Consider the following 20,361-nt stretch of genomic DNA (forward strand, 5'->3'; position numbering starts at 1 on the left):
AAAAACTCAAATCAAATAAGAGAAAGGATCTAGAAGTCCGTGTTGTTCTTTGCATCTGATTGTGGTGCTGTTATGTGTGTGTTGACTTGATCTGTGTTGATTTGTTTGCTGGTCAGGGGTATCATGAGTCCAGCGCAATGGGATCTTCCTCCAGAGCTGTGCTGCAGGCCCATGGCCTTTGTGGCTCTGACAGGCCTGGATGTGGTTTATAATGCCATCCACAGAGCCATATGGGATGCTTTCTGTGCCAACCGGCGGGCAGACAGAGTACCTATCTCTTTCAAAGTTCTGGCAGGAGACCATGAGTATCCAAAGTGCAGAACCAAGGTGAGACAAAATAGCTGTGAAACCTTCTAAAGATTTTGAGAAATGTCTTATGCCATGGACACAATGTACGATTTTGGGCTGTCCCAGATGAAAGATGACCAATCGTGGTGATTTCTGTGGTCGTGGCTCCTAAACGGTGGCCCTGCTACGTCGTACAGTGAGAGATGTTTTCATGGCTTGCGACCAAAGATCGCAAATCAGTGTCATAAATTTAGCATGATCATCTCTGTGTGTTTGCTGCTGAGACCTAGGCTACGTCTACTGACTAGCCAATAAAAAAATGCAACATGAAAAGGCACTAAAACATAACACTACTTACCTCAAGCTCCATTTGCTAAATTTACATGCCTATCTAACTTTTTTTTTTCAGTGCACATAAAAAGGACAATTGCCAAAGTATAATTCATCTGGCTCTATTTGTTTACCACTAGCGTATGCTGATGATGTTTTAATCTTCTATAGCCTACTAACTTGCGTCGTAGCCTAAGATTCAATAGGTGTCATCATCGTTCAGTCTACATACATGTCGTACCCAAGTTTATTACTTAGAAAACAAATTAATTTAACTCTTGCCACTTGGCTTTTGTGTTCTCTTTTCTTGTCAGAGAACATCGTATGAGTGGTACATCCCTAAAGGGATTCTGAAGACGGGTTGGATGAACAAACATCTCAACTTGGTGCCTGCGCTGGTCGTGCTGTTTTATGAGCTGGACTGGGATGATCCGCAATGGAAGGAAAAGCAGTCCGAATGTGCAACCAAAGTGGAAATTGTCAGGTAAAGTTTTATGAACGAGTCATGATGGTCAACTAGTCATCTAACAAACAGCTACCCTGTTGTTGTAAAATTGGTGGGGGGAGGGTCGGTACCAAGGATGCATTTATTTGATTAAAAATAGGGCTGGGTATCGTAACAAAATGTTCGGTACCGATACCGATACCGATACCTTGACTTCGATACCGGTTCCTGAACGATACTTTTTTCGATACCAATTTTATGTAACCAGGTTTAACAATATAACATTACCTAATTTTTTTTTCAGTTTGTTGACTTTTTTACACTCATATTTTGAGTATGTAAAAAAGCACCAATGCTAAAGTTTTCTATGTTTCCTAATCATTTAACAACATGTATTCTTTACTTCAATGAGCTCATTGTTTCTGCTTTAACTTAATGCATTAATTAACGATGAAACTGAATGAAAATTAATTGAAATGCATTACACTGTCACCTCTGATAACAGATCACTCTAAATTGTAATTTAGACATGCATTTTCTGTAAAGCTGCTTTGAAGCGATATGTATTGTGAAAAATGCTATACAAATAAATGTGAATTAAATTAAATATAGGCTACTGGGGGGCGGGATATATACCTGCACGTGAAGCTTGCAGCAAAGCACTGGCAAAAGTAGCCTAATGATAATGGATGTGGAAACAATAGCAAGGAGATATTTTAATTATTTATTAATGAACAAGTGTTTACTAATGGTGTGTTCACACCGAACGCGAATTTAATTATTTGTGCGAGTAGATTACATACATAGTCAATGCAAAGACGCGAATAGACGCATCATTCGCGCCGGGCGTCGCGAATGACGCGAATTGGGTGACGCGTTTGCCGCGAACGTCTTCCGCGCAAGTTGAAAAATTTGAACTCGAGCTGAAGATTCAAGCGTCGAACTAGACGCGATAGACGCGTATTTGACGCTCTATTCGCGTTCGATGTGAACACCATTACTCTCAAGTATATTTTGTGCGCTTCAGTGCCTAGATTTACCGTGTTGCCGGTCTTGGCAGCAATGATCTTGTCGAAAATATTGCATCGCGTGCATCTGGCATCGAGTCTGGCACATGACATAGGTACACTTTGGATCATTTCCACATATTTTCTATCTATCTGGGTTGGGACGCACGCTTACACACACACACACACACACACACACACACTGCAGCCTCACGTGCGACGAGCCGCGTCTCTGGGCAGCCGCGTAAACTAGTGTTTTTCCGCCACAGCCAATCATGCTGCATGCTTATTGTTTCACTGACATTGACGAGATTAACCACTTAGGTACCGAAATGTGGTACCGAAAAACAAGACATGTTTCGATACTCGGTAGTATCGAGGCAATTCGGTCGGTACCTAAAAAGTACCGAACTCGGTACCCAGCCCTAATTAAAAATACAATTTACTCCTGTGATGTAAAGCTGAATTTTCAGCATCATTACTCCAGTCTTCAGTGTCACATGATCCTTTAAAAATCATTCTAATATGCAAATTTGCTGCTCAAGAAACATTTAGTATTATCATCAATATCAAAAACAGTTGCTTAATATTTTTGTGGAAACTGTGATTTTTTTTTTTTTTTTTGCATTTATTTGAATTGGAAATAATTTGTAACATTATAAATGTCCTTACTGTCATTTTTGATCAATTTAATGCATCCTTTCTGAATAAAAGTATTCATTTCTTTAAAAAAACAAATTGTATTGACCCTAAAGTATTAATTAGTAGTGTACATCTGGATACATGGTGCAAAAACGTTTGTTATTAGTTGGTGAAAAATCAGTTAAATGAAACACAAACAGGTCCATAAGACTCCAAATTTGAAACAAAATAGAGATTTAGGACAAACCCAAACAGGTGTTTTTAATTGTTGTTTGTTGATGTCGGATCAGAGACAAATTTTTTTCTCACAGGACAAGTTTACAGGGAAGAAACACGAAGGTTGCTGTTGTTTTGATTCAGAAGAAAACTCCTCTCCCACCAGGTATCACAAATCTAAAATCCTTGTTTCAGGGACTTCAATCTGTGTCTTGGCTAGTTGTTGATGGGTAAAGATGTGGTTGTGTCTCAGGTGAAGATCTGGTGGCGTCTGAGAGGGCTTCTGCTCTATGTGGTGCCTGTGATCTATCTGGGAAGTCCCTGTTTGTCCTGCCCCATACTGACCACCTGGTGGGATACATCATTAGGTTAGTCTCGCCCCTGTTTACACCTGGTATTAAGATGCGTTTTGGTTGATCGGATCACACGTAGACTAGGGAGAAACATACCCATTTACACCTGGTGTTTTAATCTGTCTCTTTTGTCCACGTTGAACCACTTCTGTCCTGATTTCTTCAAGTGGAGGGTCTAAGTTTAAATTCCGTCTGTGTAGCCCACTTCCCAAAATGTGTATCCATTAGGTCAGTAGATGGAGAGTCGGTGGTCTTTTGTGGCTGTTCGAACACATTCGACCACGAGTGGTCTGGAAGTCTACCTCTGGAAGTGTCGAAAGTAGACAAGCTCAAAACGTTTTAGACCCCATTTACACCTGTATTTAAATTCGTCCACTTGTGAACCGATCGACCAAAACGCATCTTTGCTAAGTACTCATTAGACCACCTTGGCAAGTACTCATTAGCATACAACAATAAAAACATAAGATGTTTTATGAATATGTTAATAATAATATAAATATAAAAGTAATTTTAGTCTACAAAAAACATAAATATAAAGGTCCATTTTATTTACTTTTGTGTTTGTTTGGTATTTAAAAGTTCACTAAATCACTGAATTAAATGTTTTATTTTTGAAAAACTGTATATACTGCCTCAATTGCAGCCCAGAATACATGACACAAAGTGACGGAAGCAATTGACAGACAATTTTGTGCGTTTTTCATTCATTTTTTAATTTCGTGTATTTATCTGCCTTCAGGTTGGAGAATGCATTCTACGAACATGCTCAGACCTACTATTATAATGAGATCAGGAGAGTGAAATCTCACAAGGAGTTCCTCAACAAAACTACACACCAGGTAACTACGAGCCCTTTCACCTGAATGACTATTCTAAATTACTTTTAACCTTTGTGCAAGTATGTGAAGTTCATAACACTCAAATTGAGGCATTACAACCAATACGAAAGCAACAGAATAATTCTGAAACAGTTCTCAGCCTCTTTTGAATGCATAGCCATGAAAAATAAGTAATCCACAATTATTATTTTGGTCACACTTTAGTTTAGGGTCCAACTCTCACTAATAACTACGACTTTTGCCTCAATAAACTCTTAATTACTGCTTATTAATAGTAAGTAAGCTAGTTGTTAAGTTTAGGTATTGGGTAGGATTAAGGGATGTAGAATATGGTCATGCAGAATAAAGCAAGCCAAGTTTATTTATGTAGCACATTTCATACACTATGGCAATTCAAAGTGCTTTACAGAAAGGTATTAAAATAATCACAAAATAAAAGCAAGGAAAATTAAAACAGTTATTAAAGAAATGAAAAGAGATATATGATACAGTTATAACATGAATTAAAAGAGTAAAAAGATGATACATAGATAAACTTCTCATCTGGCAAAACACCGGTGTATCATATTTTTCACAACTCTCAGTTTTACTCTGAAATTTTCCTATGGTGATTAAACTGTGTCTGATGTTATTTCGGCGCCTAAGAAATCTATTGGACGTCTCTGATGGACCCGATTTTTCCCTAAAATCGGACAGGAGGAGCTCTGGGACTGACTCTCGGGGTAACCTCGGGTTCACTGCCCCATCAGTCCGCACCCCAAAAACCCATTTGTTGGGAAGCTGTAGGAATGGAATCAATCCAGTCCGCACTCCACAGAACCTCGAGTTTAATTACACATCAAACTCAATACTCCACCACAGACCCAGGTCATCAGCATGGTTTCATCTCTCAAAGCCTTAATATGTGCTTTATAAGTACTAATAAACAGCCAATATCATAGTAATATGGATGCTAATAAGCAACTAGTTAATAGTGAGAATTGGACCCTAAACTAAAGTGTTACCATTATTTTTATTATGTTTGTTAGTCATCTGTTAAGTGTGAAAAAGCCCAACTTCTGCATAACCCTTGAATGCTTTGAATTCTAGTTGCTGTTTGTCAGGCACCAGTTTAAGATGGGCTTCTTCAGTGAACTAAAACAGGACACTCAGAACGCCCTCAAGTAAGTGCTGTTAACAGGAGTTTTTACATTGCTATTTTTACATAACATTTTATTTCCCTGCATTAGGGTTTGAAAACCTTTTTAACATGGAATGTCATGTATTCTTTTTTTCTTGTTAATTATCCCCAGCCTCAAGATATTACACAGTGATAATAATAATACCTTAATAAGTACAGTTCTTAAAGGGGTCATATAATGCCATTTTTGTACAAGCTAATATGATTCTTTAGAGTCTAAATTAAAACTTTGTAATATACTTTAATTAAAAATACTCATTAGTATTGTAAGAAAACACTTATTTTACCTGGTCAAAAACAGCTCTGTTTTCAGCACGCCGTTTCAGTGCATATGATTTTAAATGATAATGAGCTTTGCTCACCCCGCCTCTCTGTTCTGTGTATACCGTTTGTAACACAATAACCATAACCCGTTGTTCATTATAGACGTGGGATTATGAATTATATTGAGAACATCGTACATAGAAAACATGCCGTAATGTACCCTGAGTGTAAACCTTAGTGAAGCGTGCATCTAGTGATTTGCAAAGATTAATATACATATTAAAGGTTAATAAAATGTTACACTCACTTCAGTTATTTTGGAGGTTCAGCAGGAACACGAATAGTTGGTACCGGTCCAGGAGCAGCTTCTTAGCAAAACCAGCTTTATACTGACCCTCCTCGTTTATAAGCAGTCTGGTGTGTGAAATGATTCGCGCAAACATGAGAGCATTGACGTTGCTCGTGGGGAATATTCCCTTCGAAAACAAAACTCAGCCACTGCGCCTTCAGCGGTTCGGATTTAGGAACATTAAAATGACTGCTGTGTTCGTTATTACACCCAAGAACAGAACACCACAATCGCTTAGACGCCATTCTGCTCCAGCGTATTAACAATGACCGCGCCGGTCCGCGCCGGTTGAAAGTGGCTGTCATTCAACAATCGTGGGAGGGGCGTGCGAGCTTGTGACGTCACAGGCTCAAACGGCTTGATTTGAGGCAGGGGAAAACATATAAGGAGATTAAAACAAAAACACTGGATGGATTTTTATCATTTTATGATGTTTGTGTACAGACACTGCCAACACACATTTCAGTACAATCAACTTGTAAAAGTGCATGTACCATTATATGACCCCTTTAAGATATTATAATAGACATTCCTGTCTAAAAGTAAATATAGCACTACACTGACTAGGGTCTATTGCCTAAATAAATATTTAGTATTTATTCATAAGGACCCTCACACATTCTATGTGTTCTGTCTCACAGATATTACAGGACTGCTTATGTTCTTATTCATGAACTCCGAGCTCATGAAACCAACATGCTTGAGATCAAAACCATGTCTGGATTCATCAACTACAAGGTAAACTAGATTATTAGATGTTCTGAGGAAAGTGTGAGTGGTGCTTGCATAAGGTTTTAAGACACGGCCAGTGTAAGGTGTCATCTAAACAGCTGTAAATACTGCACAGGAAACTCTGTTCATTTCCTGTTCTTCTTAACAGCACTGTCACGTTCAGTTGCATTTGGTTCAGAGAGGTGTCTTTATTGAGTGTCTAACAGTGGTCTTCTCTCGCAGATCTGCAGGCTTTGCTTTCAGCACAACACCCCCCTGGACGCCATCGCTCAGTTCCGCAAACACATCGACCTCTGCAAGAAGAAGATTGGAAGTGCTGAGCTGGCGTTTGAACACACCGCCTGGATGTCTAAACAGTAAGATTCAACCCTGCTGTATGCATGCATTCTTATTTCATGTTCTTAGAGAAAGATTTTATCTATGGTAAAGGGGGTTTTAGGGATTTGGGTCTAATTACAGATCTAAAAAATGTCACAGTTTAACTGATTTGTAGTTTAAATGATTTTATTGTTCTCTTATTGATGCCTTGTGTTTCTGGTTAGTTTATGTCCTACCCATTGTGTTGACCGATTAAGAGAGAGTGGGAGTGTGAGGGATATCTCTGAAGCAGAACACTGTAGAGGGAGTGGGATATTTTTAATTAACCAGACACATCTCAGCACCAGAACATTGTAAAGAAGTGTGTGGTTTTTTAAGTATCACCCTAGCAATCATTTAGACCATCCTTCAACACTACACCAAATGCCTCATTGCGTAATGTTTTTAACGTATGTTGCTCAACAAACGTAATACTGACTCGGCACATGTAGAAAAAAAAAGAAGCTAAGTTTAGAATTATTCATTTTTGAAAAGCTATTCCACTTGACCTCTTGTTTTGATTTTTTTTATATATTGTAATCATTATGATCACAACTTGTAATAACTGCTTTAATGAGATTGTTTGTGTCTAAATGAATACATGATGTTAGCTAACTGCATGATTTGTATCATATGGATCAACATATGGACATTACTTGGACACAGTCACCTCTGATAACAAATTACTCTAAACTGTAATGTAGACACATGCATTTTCTGTAAAGCTGCTTTGAAATATGTATCGTGAAAAGTGCTATACAAATAAATGTAAATTGAATTGTATTCATAAATGCACACACTTGATTGTTCTTTCTCTCTCTGTAGGTTTCAGTCATTTGGTGATCTGTTCGATGAAGCCATTAAACTGGGCCTCACCGCCATCCAGACCCAGAACCCAGGGTTCTACTATCAACAGGGTGCTTATTATGCTCAGGAGCGCAAGCAGCAAGCGGGACAGCTCTGTGGTCATGAGGTACTGCTACCCACAATGCAAAGCATCATTAATGTCATCTGCATTCGTTTGAGTTTGTGATGCGAAATGATCGTGTTCCAGCCAGGTGTGGGCTATCCTGCACCCGACCCATTAGAGACCCCCTCCGGAGCTCTAGACTTCTACGGACAGAGACCTTGGAGACAGGGACATCAGAGTGAGTAATGGCTTGGGAAGCACTATCACCCTTTCTGAATCTATCTGTGTCTTTGGGTGAATCTTACAAAACCTGTCCAGAACATCCAAAGAAGCAAATTATTATTATATATAATATTAAATTATTTTATTGTATATTTTTTTAATCAAATTTTTATTATTTTCATGACTATTAAGCATATTGACTCCTTATTATCATAATGTGGATAAAAACTGCTTGCCCAATTGGGTTTTTACGTAACGTCAATAATTCAATGGCCCCAACAACAATAAAACAAAAAATTATAAATGTCATTTTTATAATTCATTCTAAACCCATTATATTGCAAAACTTTACTGATTAGATTTTTCCTAGACTATTAAAAGTCATTATTGCATTTTTCTTAAAATAGACTATACAAAATATAATTTTTGAAAAAAAAAAGTTTTTACCAGACGTGTTTTTATTCATCCAAATAGTTTGTGTGAGTCAAGTCAGAAATAGTAATAACTTTAAAATATAGTAAAATGGCATGAGTTGTTGGTGTCATGTATAAATATGAAGTTTACCTTGGTGTTATGAAGTCTTATTTCTGACCCAGTGACCTTTGACCCTCAGGCATTGACCCTCCTGACCCTGAGAAGGAGAAACAAGGCATCCTCGCTCTTCAAGTCAAAGAGAGAGATGTGCTTCATTCGGTGGGATATCTGCAATACCTGTTATTTCATGACATACATTAAGTTATATCTTCAGGTTCTTTTGTGAATTTGATTTCAGACTCATGTTTTTTAAGATGTGAATGTTCAGGTCAGAAAGTATTGAATTCTCAAAGTGAGTCAGTCATGAGGAATAAGGAATTATAAGGAATGCTAAGGGCCTTTTTAGGAATCTGAACAGTTATATATTATATTTTACAGCAGAATTTCTCTCCTTATGGTTGTATATATGTGTTTCTGGTGTCAGGAGCTGATCATTGCTCTCCTCAGTAATGCTGTCGCCCAGTTTAAGAAGTACAAGTGTCCACGAATGAAGAGCCATCTCAGTTAGTCCAGAAACACACTTTCAAACATTCATCAACCAGATTTTCAGTTCTTTATTTAATTGCATAGTAAAGCAAATAACATTCTTGCTCTCTCTTTTTTTCTGTCTCCTTATGAAGTGGTTCAGATGGGAGAGGAGTATTATCATGCAAAAGACTACACCAAAGCATTAAAGTGAGTTAAACTCAGAATACACTCTACTCCAGTATACACCGATACAGCTCTGTTTTTGTCAGTGGCTTTTAGCTGTATTCCTAATATGAGTTATTGCATTGTGACTCCTCAGACTGTTGGATTATGTTATGTGTGACTACCGTACTGAGCGCTGGTGGTCTCTGCTGACGTCTATCCTGTGCACGGCTCTGAAGTGCTCCTACCTCATGGGTCAAGTGAAAGACTACATCACCTACTCCATGGAGCTTGTGGGCAGAGGTATATGAACACCATGTGTAGACTCAGCTTCACCACATTCAAAAGTTACTGTATTAACACATGTATATGTGTGCGCTTAGCCTCTATCCTCCCTGAAGAGCAGAAGTCTAGGATTGAGAAGAATCTGATTAAAGTGCTCATGGTATGTATGGAAATATTGTTCAGAGGGCGTGGCAATATATTTGAAAAATTTTGATATGTTATGTTTTTTGTACTTAATATTCTGAAAGTCCTACTGTAGATAGATATGGTTTGTTAGTAGGCGTTATAAAGTTGATATTTTCTTTTGCGATTGCCAGAATGAAGTTCCAGAGCCTGAACCAGACTGTGACCCGGTCTCCGTGAAGGCGGCCCAGTCACTGTGGAGTGACCGCATCTCTCTGGCCGGCAATAATGAGATCACCATTGAGGTCCAGGACTATGCGCCCTTTGGTGAGCTTTTGAGCTGAACGGTCTTAATCATTGATTACAAAACCTGAAAAACTAACAGCGAGTCTCTTATCCTGCATTTATTTGATTAGAAATATAGACAGTAATATTGTGAAACATTCTTACAATTTATAATTGCTCTTTTCTATTTCAATATATTGTAATTTATTCCTCTGATGGCAAAGCTGAATTTTCAGCATCATTACTTCAGTCTTCAATGTCACATGATCCTTTTAAAATCATTCTGATATGCTGCTGATTTGCTGCTCAAGAAACATTTCTTATTATCAGTGTTGAAAACAGTTGTGCTGCTTAATATTTTTGTGGAAACTGATACTGTCTTTACTGTCACTTTTGATCAATTTAATGCATTCGTGCTGAATAAAAGTATTAATTAAAAAAAACTGTTGTACGATAGTGTATATGTAATTGTTTTTATGTTGGCTGACATTTTGTAATGATGTTTGTTCATGTCCTCCTCTCAGTTCAGTGCAAAGCCAAGTTCCTGTCCCCTAGTTTCCACATAGATGAGCCTGTCCAGCTACACGTCTACGTGAGAGCCGACTGCCCACATCCTGTGCGCTTCTCAAAGCTGTGTGTCAGCCTCAGCAACCAGGTACAGCACACCTAACACTGACACACATCACTCCCTGACATTTGGCTTTTTTCTTAATGGCGTCATTTTAATTGCAGGAATATAACCAGTACTGTTTGCTGGAGGACGCCTCTAAAGGTAAGGATATTCTAGAATCTTCCAGCCAGGAGAACATGTGTCTCGTCCCCGGCAAAACCCGCAAATACTGCTTCAAATTTGTAGCCAAAACGGAAGATGTCGGAAAGAAGGTTGAGGTAAAATATACATTTTCATTGACTTAATTTCAACAGACCTAATGGTGTCACAGGTAGTATATAGTGTTTTGTTTTATTTTTGTCTTTCAGATCACAAGTGTGGGACTCATGTTAGGCAGAGAGACAGGCCGTTACGTTTATCTGACCTGGCGGGGCGGCTGGGGGGATGCAGCCTCTTCCCATGAGACTTTGCAGGCGTCCCGCTGCTTTAAGAAGAGGACACGCTTCCCAGAGCAACAGGTGGATTGGGACACAGTGTCTATACAGTCCAGCACTATGTAAGTTTAAATTTTTTTTTAGGAAATGTAGAATGTCACTGTCAGTCAGTACAGAAAAATATTGGTGTAGTTAATTTTCTTTCATTATTAAAATCGCCATGAATCAGAAGCAACAGATCTTTTCTTCCATGTTGTGACTTACATCCGATCGTAACAGATTATTATTAAAAAATGTATAGAGGGTCTTGGTTCTATTCATCTGTTTTTCATTGGGTTGAGGCAAATGCGAAAGTGGCAGGTTTTAAAAGGAGTAAATGATTGGAGAAGTTCATCATGTGTCACCAGAGAGAAGTCTGTCGTTTCAACAGAAGATATGTTGACAAAAGTTATGATATGTTTTGATTAAAGCTTTAGTTCACCTAAAAATTAAAAACATGTCATCAGTTACTCACCCTCATGTCATTCCAAACCCCGAAGTCTTTTGTTGATCTTCAAAACACAAATGGAGATATTTTAAATAAAATCTAAGAGATTTCTGTCCCTCCATTGACAGTCTACGCAAATACAACTTATATGAATATGAATCGCTCAAATCATATGGACTAGTTTTACGATCTCTTTATGAACTTTTTAAAGTGTCAGTTGTGTAGCTGTCTATGGAGGGACAGAAAGCTCTCAGATTTTTAAAACATATCTTCATTTGTGTTTCGAAGATGAATGAAAGGGTTTGGAACAACATGAGGGTGAGTAAATGATGACAGAATTTGCATTTTTGGGTGAACTAATAACCCTTTAAGAATTAGAATGTCAAAACATTTAAATAAATAAACATGAATAGATAAGATCAAAAACATGCATTTAGAAAATAGCACTTTAAATGCATGCTATTGCATAACTTTAAAGTGAAGTTACTTTCTTAATTCACATTCCTAAAAGTGCCTCTTTTGGCTACAGTTTCAAATTAATAAACATAAAATAATGTTTTCTTTCTCATCATGCCCTGTAGGATCATCTCCAGAGTGCCCAGAATCTCTGTTCAGCTGACTCATGAGCCTCCAACACTGACCAATGAGATGTACTGTATGACGGTTACCATCCAATCAGAAGAGAACACTGTGGCCAAAGACCTCAAACTTACTGCAGGCCTCAAACCAGGTACTCACGAAATCTTAAAGAAAATGACTAAATTAGTAAATGTTTCTTACACAAAAGTACCAACAGATATTTTCTTCCGTATTGTGACATCGTCGGAGTGAAATGGATTTTTTTTAAAGTATATTGCAAAAACGTGTGAAGATCTTAAGTGCGAATTGTAATGCATTTGTGTGTTTATTATTGTATATTTATTTTCGATTGTTTCAATTAGGTCAGGATGCCAATCTCACACAGTCGACCCAAATCACACTAAACGGCTCTGAGGTGTGTGATGATTCTCATCCTGCCCTGCTTCCTGATATTCCCCTCGGAGATCTGCAACCTGGACAGAGGGTACAGCATCTTTTCACTGATTCTCACAGATTAAATGGATTGAAACTGATCTTGACTCCAGTATGTGTATTGTGTACATGTTTTCTTGTGTGTCAGATTGTGAAGCCCCTGTATATCCGTTGTGTGAGCACGGGATCCAGAATATTACTGTTTCACGTAGCCTATTCTGTGAGTGCCACTGTCGAGGGCAAGGACATCACCTGCAAGTGTCACAAAGTACGCAAAATCCTAACACCCTGTCATTCAATTGCTTGTTGAATGCTGAGAAATAGTTTTGTGATGATCATGTCAGAGGCAAACATAGACTTCACCAATAACCCTGTTTGCTTGTGGTATAATCTTTACACCGGTATTCAGTTTCACTCACAGAGTTGTATTGTTTGTTCTTCACCTGTAGGATGAAACTGTTACTGTAGAAACGGTTGTTCCCTTTGACGTGGCCATGAAGTTTGTGTCCAGTAAGGTAAGAGCTGCCCAACCTGTTCACTTGGATGGTACATTGAAATTAATGAAACTTGTCGTCATTTACTCACCCTCATGTTGTTCCAAACCCAAATGCCTTTTTTTCTTCTTCCATGGAACACAAAAGGAGATGTTCAGCTGCTATTTTTCTATACTGTGGAAGTGAATAGGGATAGCAGTCAAGCTCCAGAAATGACAAAAAGCATAAAAGTAGCCCATACGACTAGTACGCTGTATTCCTTGAAGACATAAGATAGCTATGTGTGATGAGCAGATCAAAAATGGTTTTCTAACTAAGTTTGTTTGGCTTGATTTCCAGTACAAATATCCAAACATTCTCAAATCATGATGCATTAATCATTTTGCATAATCCTTCATTCCATAATCTTTAAAGCTCAGATGGGTTTGGAATGACATGAAGATGAATAGAGTGCAACAGTCGGCTTCCGGAAGTAAAACTATATACAATTTTTCCATAGAGAAATCAGAGAGTCGAAACAAGCAAAACGTGCTAAAAGATCTCTTTAGCCAAGAACTTGACCAAAAACTGATGTACCTCTTGATGGAAATTACATCACAACTCTTATTTCCATCAATAGGTGCATCAGTTTTTGGTCAAGATCTTGTATTGACAATGCAAGAGTCCAGCACTCTGTAAAGTCTCCTCCAGCACATCCCAAAGACTTTCAATGAATTTAAGGTCTGGACTCAGAGGAGCCAATTCATGTGTGAAAATGATTCTTCATGCTCCTCCCAACCATTCTTTCAGAGATTGAGCCTGATGAATCTTGACATTGTCATCCTAGAATATGGCCATGATGTGTCTTCCTACATGGTTGTTTAAGAAATAAAAAGCTATGCACTCTACCAATTAGTGTTAGAGGAACTGTTGCCAAACATACAACATGCTAGACATATAATAATCACAGCAATAATGATCCAATCTTAAGACTCTACACACCGGAACGAATATCGTCGCGCGTTATTTGCCAGCGTTTTTCAACGCGTTTTTTGTGTTCACACCCAAGCGATTTTCGCTGGCGATGAGCCGAGTGAACATGCAAATTCATTCCCTGACATTAGATGGCGCCCATTTGCTCTGCAATACCACTCCATAACATTCTCTTTTATTAAGATTTTTGTAGTCGCTGTCGCATTTGTCATATAGTTCTTTATATCCCGACACCAACGAGCCCAGCAGCTCTACATTCATCTTGCCTTGCATCTTCCTCGTCTTATTTCTTCCCGGCAGTGTAGACCATAGACAGTATAAGAAGTGGACAGAGCCATCTCATTGGAACTCAGTTGAGACAGTTGAAGCCCATTTTTAGCGATTTTTGAGCACTTCCGTTCCTGACGCGCAGACTCAAACCGACTCAAACTAAGCTTGATGACGTGAGCAACCTGTCTGACAGACGTGAATCTTCTAGTAGCTGTGCGTGAAAATTGCCAACGTTAATCTTGCAGAGACGGGGAACTTGAGCAAAGAGTTCTTTGGCGTGAGTGAGCAGGAGTAAGTATTCCGTTGCTTTTATGGACTCATTATCTATGGGCTTCTCCCTTGACGGGACGTCCCCCCGATTGCCTGCGAGCTTCTCCTCCTGTCTGTACGGTAATTTCTGTACAGCGCGACAGAGAGTCGAGTGGTTATGACGCAATCGTTAGCCTATTTTTACTAAATCTGTTTCTACGGGGCCATAATGTAACATAGAAGGTAATGGAGCTCTTATACATTGTCGTGTTTCTTTAGAAATAAATAATGGACAAATGGAGTCTTTAAACGCCTCAGATGTAAAGTTATTCGCTGTCAAAGTGACGCCAAAATGAATGGGAGTCAATGGAAATGCTAACGCAAGTGAAGTTCTGCTACAACATGGCGGCACCCGGCCGGCTTCAACTTCCGGTCGATGGATTACCCCCTTGGTGTAGACGCTACTTGGCGTATATCTTCTTCGCCGTTACGTATGTGTGCTCGGCTCGGCAAGACCGTTTTGTGTTTGAGCGCCCCCAAGTTGTGTTTTACTGTAACTTCAGAAGCTCCAGACACGTGAGCAAAAGCGCCAATCTCATTGGTCGGATAGTTTTTGACGCGGCGCGTCAAACTAAAAAAACGAACCCCGAGGCGTTTTTTTTTAAAAATGACGCTTTTACGCTTGGCGTTTTTCACGTCGGTGTGCACACTCACATTGGCGCCCTTTGTTTAGTCACGAGGCGTTAAACGTCGGCGAATATCGCGCGCGAAATTCGTCCCGGTGTGAACAGGCAAGCTTTTGCCTATTTAAATCCAAACAGCGTTTTAAAAAAATAAATAAATTGGGCTGAGCAGTGTATATGCATATTTTGCAATAAACTTAAAATAATATATTTTTTAAATGAGTAGTTTTATATAGTTTTTAATTCGATTATGCTGTTTGGAATGCTTCTGTTAAGTACACAGTATCTTTGTCTTTTTGTCTGCTTTTCAGATGCTTCTTTGCTTCACATCAAAGTTTGTAATGTTATGATTCACCATGTATAGCTAGCTGGTTGGTTTGGTTCATGGCTTATAACGCTTTAACGTTGACTTTTAAAAAAAAATCCTTATGGGAGAATTTATTGGAGAAAATACTTCCGGAACCAACGCAGCTGAAAAAGGGGGCGGCACTGTTGCATTCTATAGATGACAGATTTTTTTTTTTTTATGTGAACTGTCCATTTAAATGTTCACAGTTTTAAGCATATATTTTCTAAGGTTGGTAATCTGTTTTGTGTGTCAGTTTGAGCATTTGGAGCGTGTGTATGTGGACATCCCGTTCTTGCTGATGATGGATATTTTGAGTGCATCTCCATGGCCAATCGAGCTGGTGAACAGTGAAGTACAGCTGGCCTCCAGTATGACTGCCATCGATCAGCCCCTGAGTCAAGTAGAAGGAGGTGGGAGAACATTATTTCTGATGGTTATATTTGAATAAATGTGTTTGTTTTGTCGACTTTGGTTATTTGTTCATGCAGACAGTATTTGAGGAACTGTTCGCTGTTAGTACTGTACATATGCTCACCGATGCGATTCATTTCTGTGGTGTCCAGTCACTCTGCAGACCAGTGAGTGTGCCAGTGAGTGTTTCCTGCTCAAATGTCCTCCTGTTCAGAACGGCACCAGCACTGTCGCCTCTGGACACTACATCATCTCCTGGAAGAGGTGATGCCGCTCTTGTGTTCTCACATTTACCCAGAATGTTCCTGTATATTTTGCTGAAAGTGATGACTTTCCTTTTTCTCATGCCATGTAAATAGTTGCATGAAATGAATGTGAGAAACGATGCCTTGGCAACTAGCTGAATTAAAATAAGTTTAATTTTTTTATATTTCAGGAAAAGTTTTATTTTAACGAAATGTATATGTATATTTGATGAATACTAATTTCCTGCATGAACTTTTTTTTATCCAGAAAATCAGCATCTGCTGAGACATCAGTGGTGCGAACGATCATTACTCTGCCACATGTGATGGTAGAGAATATTCCTCTGTACGTCCATGCAGGTCAGACTAACAAAAACTTTATATTTAAGTTTTTATATTGAATTTAATTCAGTAATATAGATTGACTCCTCTGAGACTGTTTTGTTTAATTTCTCAGTTTTATTTTCTGTGTGTTGCTTATAAACTCATTCTGCTCGTCCTCTTTTTGTAGAGCTGCCATCGTTTGGTTGTGTGCGCGAGTCTTTACCTGTTCGGTACCATCTGGAGAATCGGACCGGGCTGGTTCAGGATGTAGAGATTAGCGTGGAGCCCAGTGATGCATTTATGTTTAGTGGACTCAAACAGGTCAGAGCAGAAGTTGGCTTCATATGTCCTTCACAACAAATACATTTTATTTGATGAATAGTATTGTGATTTTGTCATATATAGCGATTTGATGTCTATTAATGTTCAAATGACATGCAAGTAAATATGTAATCTCTTTTTAGTGTTCATTTCATATAAAAATTGTCTCATATTGCAACTGCTGAGACATCCAGAGACAAAGAACAAAGACTGTACTGCAAATGGAAATCGTTAATGTTCACACTTGGGTTCACTCTTTACAAGAACCAACTAACACCAAGTTACAATACAAATATTTATGTTTTAATTGATCACTTTCAAACGTTGAAAACTCTCAAGCTTTTAAAATATCAAATCCTCAAGTCCTTTTTGGTAAAATATTGGTGAAAGGCTCTAAACCTCTGTCCACATAAACGCTGGAAATAATGTGAATGTAAATGTAAAGAAAGTGAACCTAGCACACATTGCGTCTCCAATATTTACTTCTGTAATTAAATCGCAACCTTTGATTTGATCATTGCGATTTGATAACATACAGTATATCGCTATTTCGGTCTTATTTTGATTCATTTAATAACTTATTTTTAATTTATAATCAATCTGTTCATCAAGTCCCTGTTTACACCTGGTATTAAGATGCTCTTTAGTAGACTAGAGAGACACATTTCCGTTTACACCTGGTATTTTAATCCGTCTCTTTTGTCCACTTTCAACCACTTTCCTGATTTCTTCGAGGAGAAAGTCTATGTGCGGGGAAATATGTTTGTTTGTTTTTTCAGATCTTTCTATCTAATGGCCAAAATAAGCTTGCGCAATTTACTTATGAACACGACCGGAGACGACAGAAAAACATACAGAGAGCATCAGCTTTCGTTTCTGCTCTGACAGCCACAAGACCACGTGTGTGTTAGAAATCAGGAATGAACATGGAGAGAACATTGTGCTTGGTACATTTTTCATCTTCAAACCAAACTTGGGTCTTCAGTCGACAAAGTTTAAATCCCGCCTGGCTAGAGCGCTTCCCATAATGTTCACGCATTAGGTCAGTAGGTGGAGAGTAGGCGTCTTTTGTGACTGTTCAAACACCACGAAATCAATCCGGTCGAATGCGTTTTCGACTTCCTCTGGAAGCGGTTGAAAGTGGACCAGCTGAAAACTTTTAGACCCCATTTACACCTGTATTTTTAGACTCGTCCACTTGTGATCAGATCGACCAAATCTTAATACCAGGTGTAAACAGGGCTAAATTAAAATAAGAAATGTTTCCTTGGTATCTAGCTGAAATAAGTTTCCTAGGTATGTTATTTTATTTCAAGTAATGAAAATGTTGTTTTTTTTGGTTTAACTATAATAACGCTGGTCCAGAGTAAATTCACTCACACTTAGTCCAAGGGTGTCCGAAAGCTATACAGAGAGTGAAGCAAAATCCTCATAGAAAGGTAACCCAACAAGAAGCAAATTAAATAAAATGATAAAAAAAAAAAAAATTGTTGTTGGTAATCAACAAATCAATGTTATCTTTCCCACAGCCATTAAGAAAGTAGCTGTTCCAACTGCCACCACTCTCACTGACTCGGGAGGGCTTTCTCATTCTGTGTCTGTGTGCAGGTGCGGATGAGGATTTTGCCGGGTGGAGAACAGGAGATGTTGTATAATTTCTATCCTCTGATGGCGGGATATCAAGTCCTCCCTCAGCTCAACATCAACCTGATGCGCTTTCCAAACATCCCCAGTCAACTGCTGCGCCGGTTTCTGCCTTCACGCATCTTTGTCAAGGTATTTATTCAGACATGCAACAAATGATACACACATGAATCTCGATGTAAGATAATGTTGTGTACCATTCAATTAATTATAAATCATAATACATAAAATGTATGGGTTATTTCCAGAAAATGCTATAAATTAAATAGTTTTTATAAATGAGTTATCAATCATATGCTTCATTATATTTACTAAATTTTGTAGTTATTATATTATATTAATTACATTATATTATATTATTTAAAATATTTACTAAATTAACTTTAATTTTGTAGAATGCCTGTATTAAATGATATTATTATTCAAAATATTTAATAAACTAAAATGTACTTTGTAGAATGCACATTATATTATATAATTCAAAATATTTAATAAATTAACTTTCATTTTATAGAATGCTTATTATGTATACATTTGGGAAAAAACATTTCTGCAAAACTAGTGTTGAACCAATTAAATTCCTCTGTTGTGAGATTGTTCTGTCATTCCAATTCAAATTCCAGTTCAGCATCCTGTGAGCCATTTCTTAAATTCTGCCCAACCCTAATGGATGGAATTAAATTTGTGGTGTTGAGATTGTTTCAAGAGCGTAATTGTCTCTGTCTCGTGTCTGTTCTGATTTCTCAGCCTCAGGGCAGAAACGGAGACACTTCTATAGAAGCAGCGTGAGGAAGAGAAGAGCACATCTCCCAACTCTGAAGTTAACATTGTGGGATGAAGGCAGAACATTCCTTGGAGAACACATGTTTACAGCTTAATGATTTGAACTTGTGAAGTAAATATTAGGGATTTCAATTGATTTATTTGTTGTGTGAGACGTCTAGATTGTTGCTTGTTAAACAAGGCTAAACTGATGCCCTGCATAAGATTTGTTTTTTAATCTAACAGATTTCATCTACAGTTCTCATGATCTCTAAAATGTTCATGAAAATGACCCTGTAACTAAAACTACGTAACTGCTAAATAATGTTAGAAATCATTAAACTGACATAGCACTAGCTGTTGTCATAATTAAGGTGTGGAAAGTGATTAAACTTTTTTGCTTTGATGTCAAGAAGCTGTTGGTTGTTGTGATTGGCCAGAATTTAAATTTCTCGGGTCGTAGTAAATAACCACACCATTTGCGTACACTGTAGTCTATTCAAGATTTTATATATAAATATACTTTTCAGTTGTTTAAATTACACAACCCTTTTCAATAATTTCACCATTAAAATCATCTTATTGTAAATATTAAGAAAGTGTCATCTAAAAACATAATGTTAATGTAGTAAAAATACCTAGTCGGAACTCCAGGATTTAATGTCGGCATGAAACGGAAGTTGTTATAGTCTTTTCTTCCTTATTGGCTGTGTATCAGCATGATAATGCACCAATACACACAGCAGATTCTGTGACAGAATGGTTTAATGAACATCAAAGTGAAGTTGAACATCTCCAATGGCCTGCACAGTCACCAGATCTAAATATTTTTGAGCCACTTTGGGGTGTTTTGGTGGAGCGAGTCAGAAAATGTTTTCCTCCACTAGCATCACATAGTGATCTAGCCACTGTGAGGAAAGAGGAATGGCTCAAAATCCCTCTGGCCACTGTGAAGGAATTGTTTCTGTCATTCCCAAGATGAACTGATGCTGAATTGGCCGTAAAAGAAGGCCCTACACCATAATAATAAGTTATTGTGGTCTAAAACCAGGTGTTTCAGTTTCATTATCCAACCCTAAATCTAAATGAAACAGCTTCTCG

The 20,361-nt window shown here is 38.1% G+C and overlaps 1 protein-coding gene and 1 long non-coding RNA gene across 3 annotated transcripts in view; one reads left to right on the forward strand and one right to left on the reverse strand.

Moving 5' to 3' along the window:
• The window catches only part of LOC130084773 (uncharacterized), a 143,165-nt gene that overhangs the window by 70,695 nt on the left and 52,109 nt on the right, over positions 1-20,361 (reverse strand). The window lies entirely within an intron of this gene.
• trappc11 (trafficking protein particle complex subunit 11) lies at positions 124-19,676 on the forward strand. Of its 2 annotated transcripts, none has more exons than XM_056250196.1 (29): positions 124-327; positions 933-1,102; positions 3,003-3,094; positions 3,182-3,296; positions 4,024-4,123; positions 5,213-5,286; positions 6,558-6,654; positions 6,871-7,004; positions 7,831-7,978; positions 8,060-8,153; positions 8,751-8,830; positions 9,096-9,174; positions 9,292-9,346; positions 9,459-9,604; positions 9,685-9,746; positions 9,904-10,036; positions 10,519-10,649; positions 10,727-10,882; positions 10,973-11,160; positions 12,107-12,255; positions 12,467-12,588; positions 12,685-12,804; positions 12,986-13,051; positions 15,807-15,963; positions 16,117-16,228; positions 16,478-16,569; positions 16,721-16,854; positions 18,463-18,630; positions 19,246-19,676. In XM_056250196.1, the coding sequence occupies exons 1-29, from the start codon at positions 124-126 to the stop codon at positions 19,285-19,287; spliced, it is 3,420 nt and encodes a 1,139-aa protein (XP_056106171.1). In that variant the 3' UTR covers positions 19,288-19,676. The 2 variants fall into 2 exon arrangements, with proteins under 2 accessions (XP_056106171.1, XP_056106172.1); XM_056250197.1 differs by having other exon boundaries at positions 3,024-3,094.

The sequence above is a fragment of the Rhinichthys klamathensis genome, unplaced genomic scaffold, assembly GCF_029890125.1.
Source record: "Rhinichthys klamathensis goyatoka isolate OS25496 unplaced genomic scaffold, OSU_Roscu_1.1 h1tg000068l_1, whole genome shotgun sequence".
Classification (NCBI taxonomy): Eukaryota; Metazoa; Chordata; class Actinopteri; order Cypriniformes; family Leuciscidae; genus Rhinichthys; species Rhinichthys klamathensis.

Excerpts from the sequence above, each read along its gene's own strand:
- trappc11 (XM_056250196.1), top strand. The coding sequence starts at position 124 with ATGAGTCCAGCGCAATGGGATCTTCCTCCAGAGCTGTGCTGCAGGCCC. Across the intron at positions 9,175-9,291 it reads ACGAATGAAGAGCCATCTCA|TGGTTCAGATGGGAGAGGAG; the intron begins GTTAGTCCAGAA and ends CTCCTTATGAAG. Across the intron at positions 9,347-9,458 it reads GACTACACCAAAGCATTAAA|ACTGTTGGATTATGTTATGT; the intron begins GTGAGTTAAACT and ends GTGACTCCTCAG.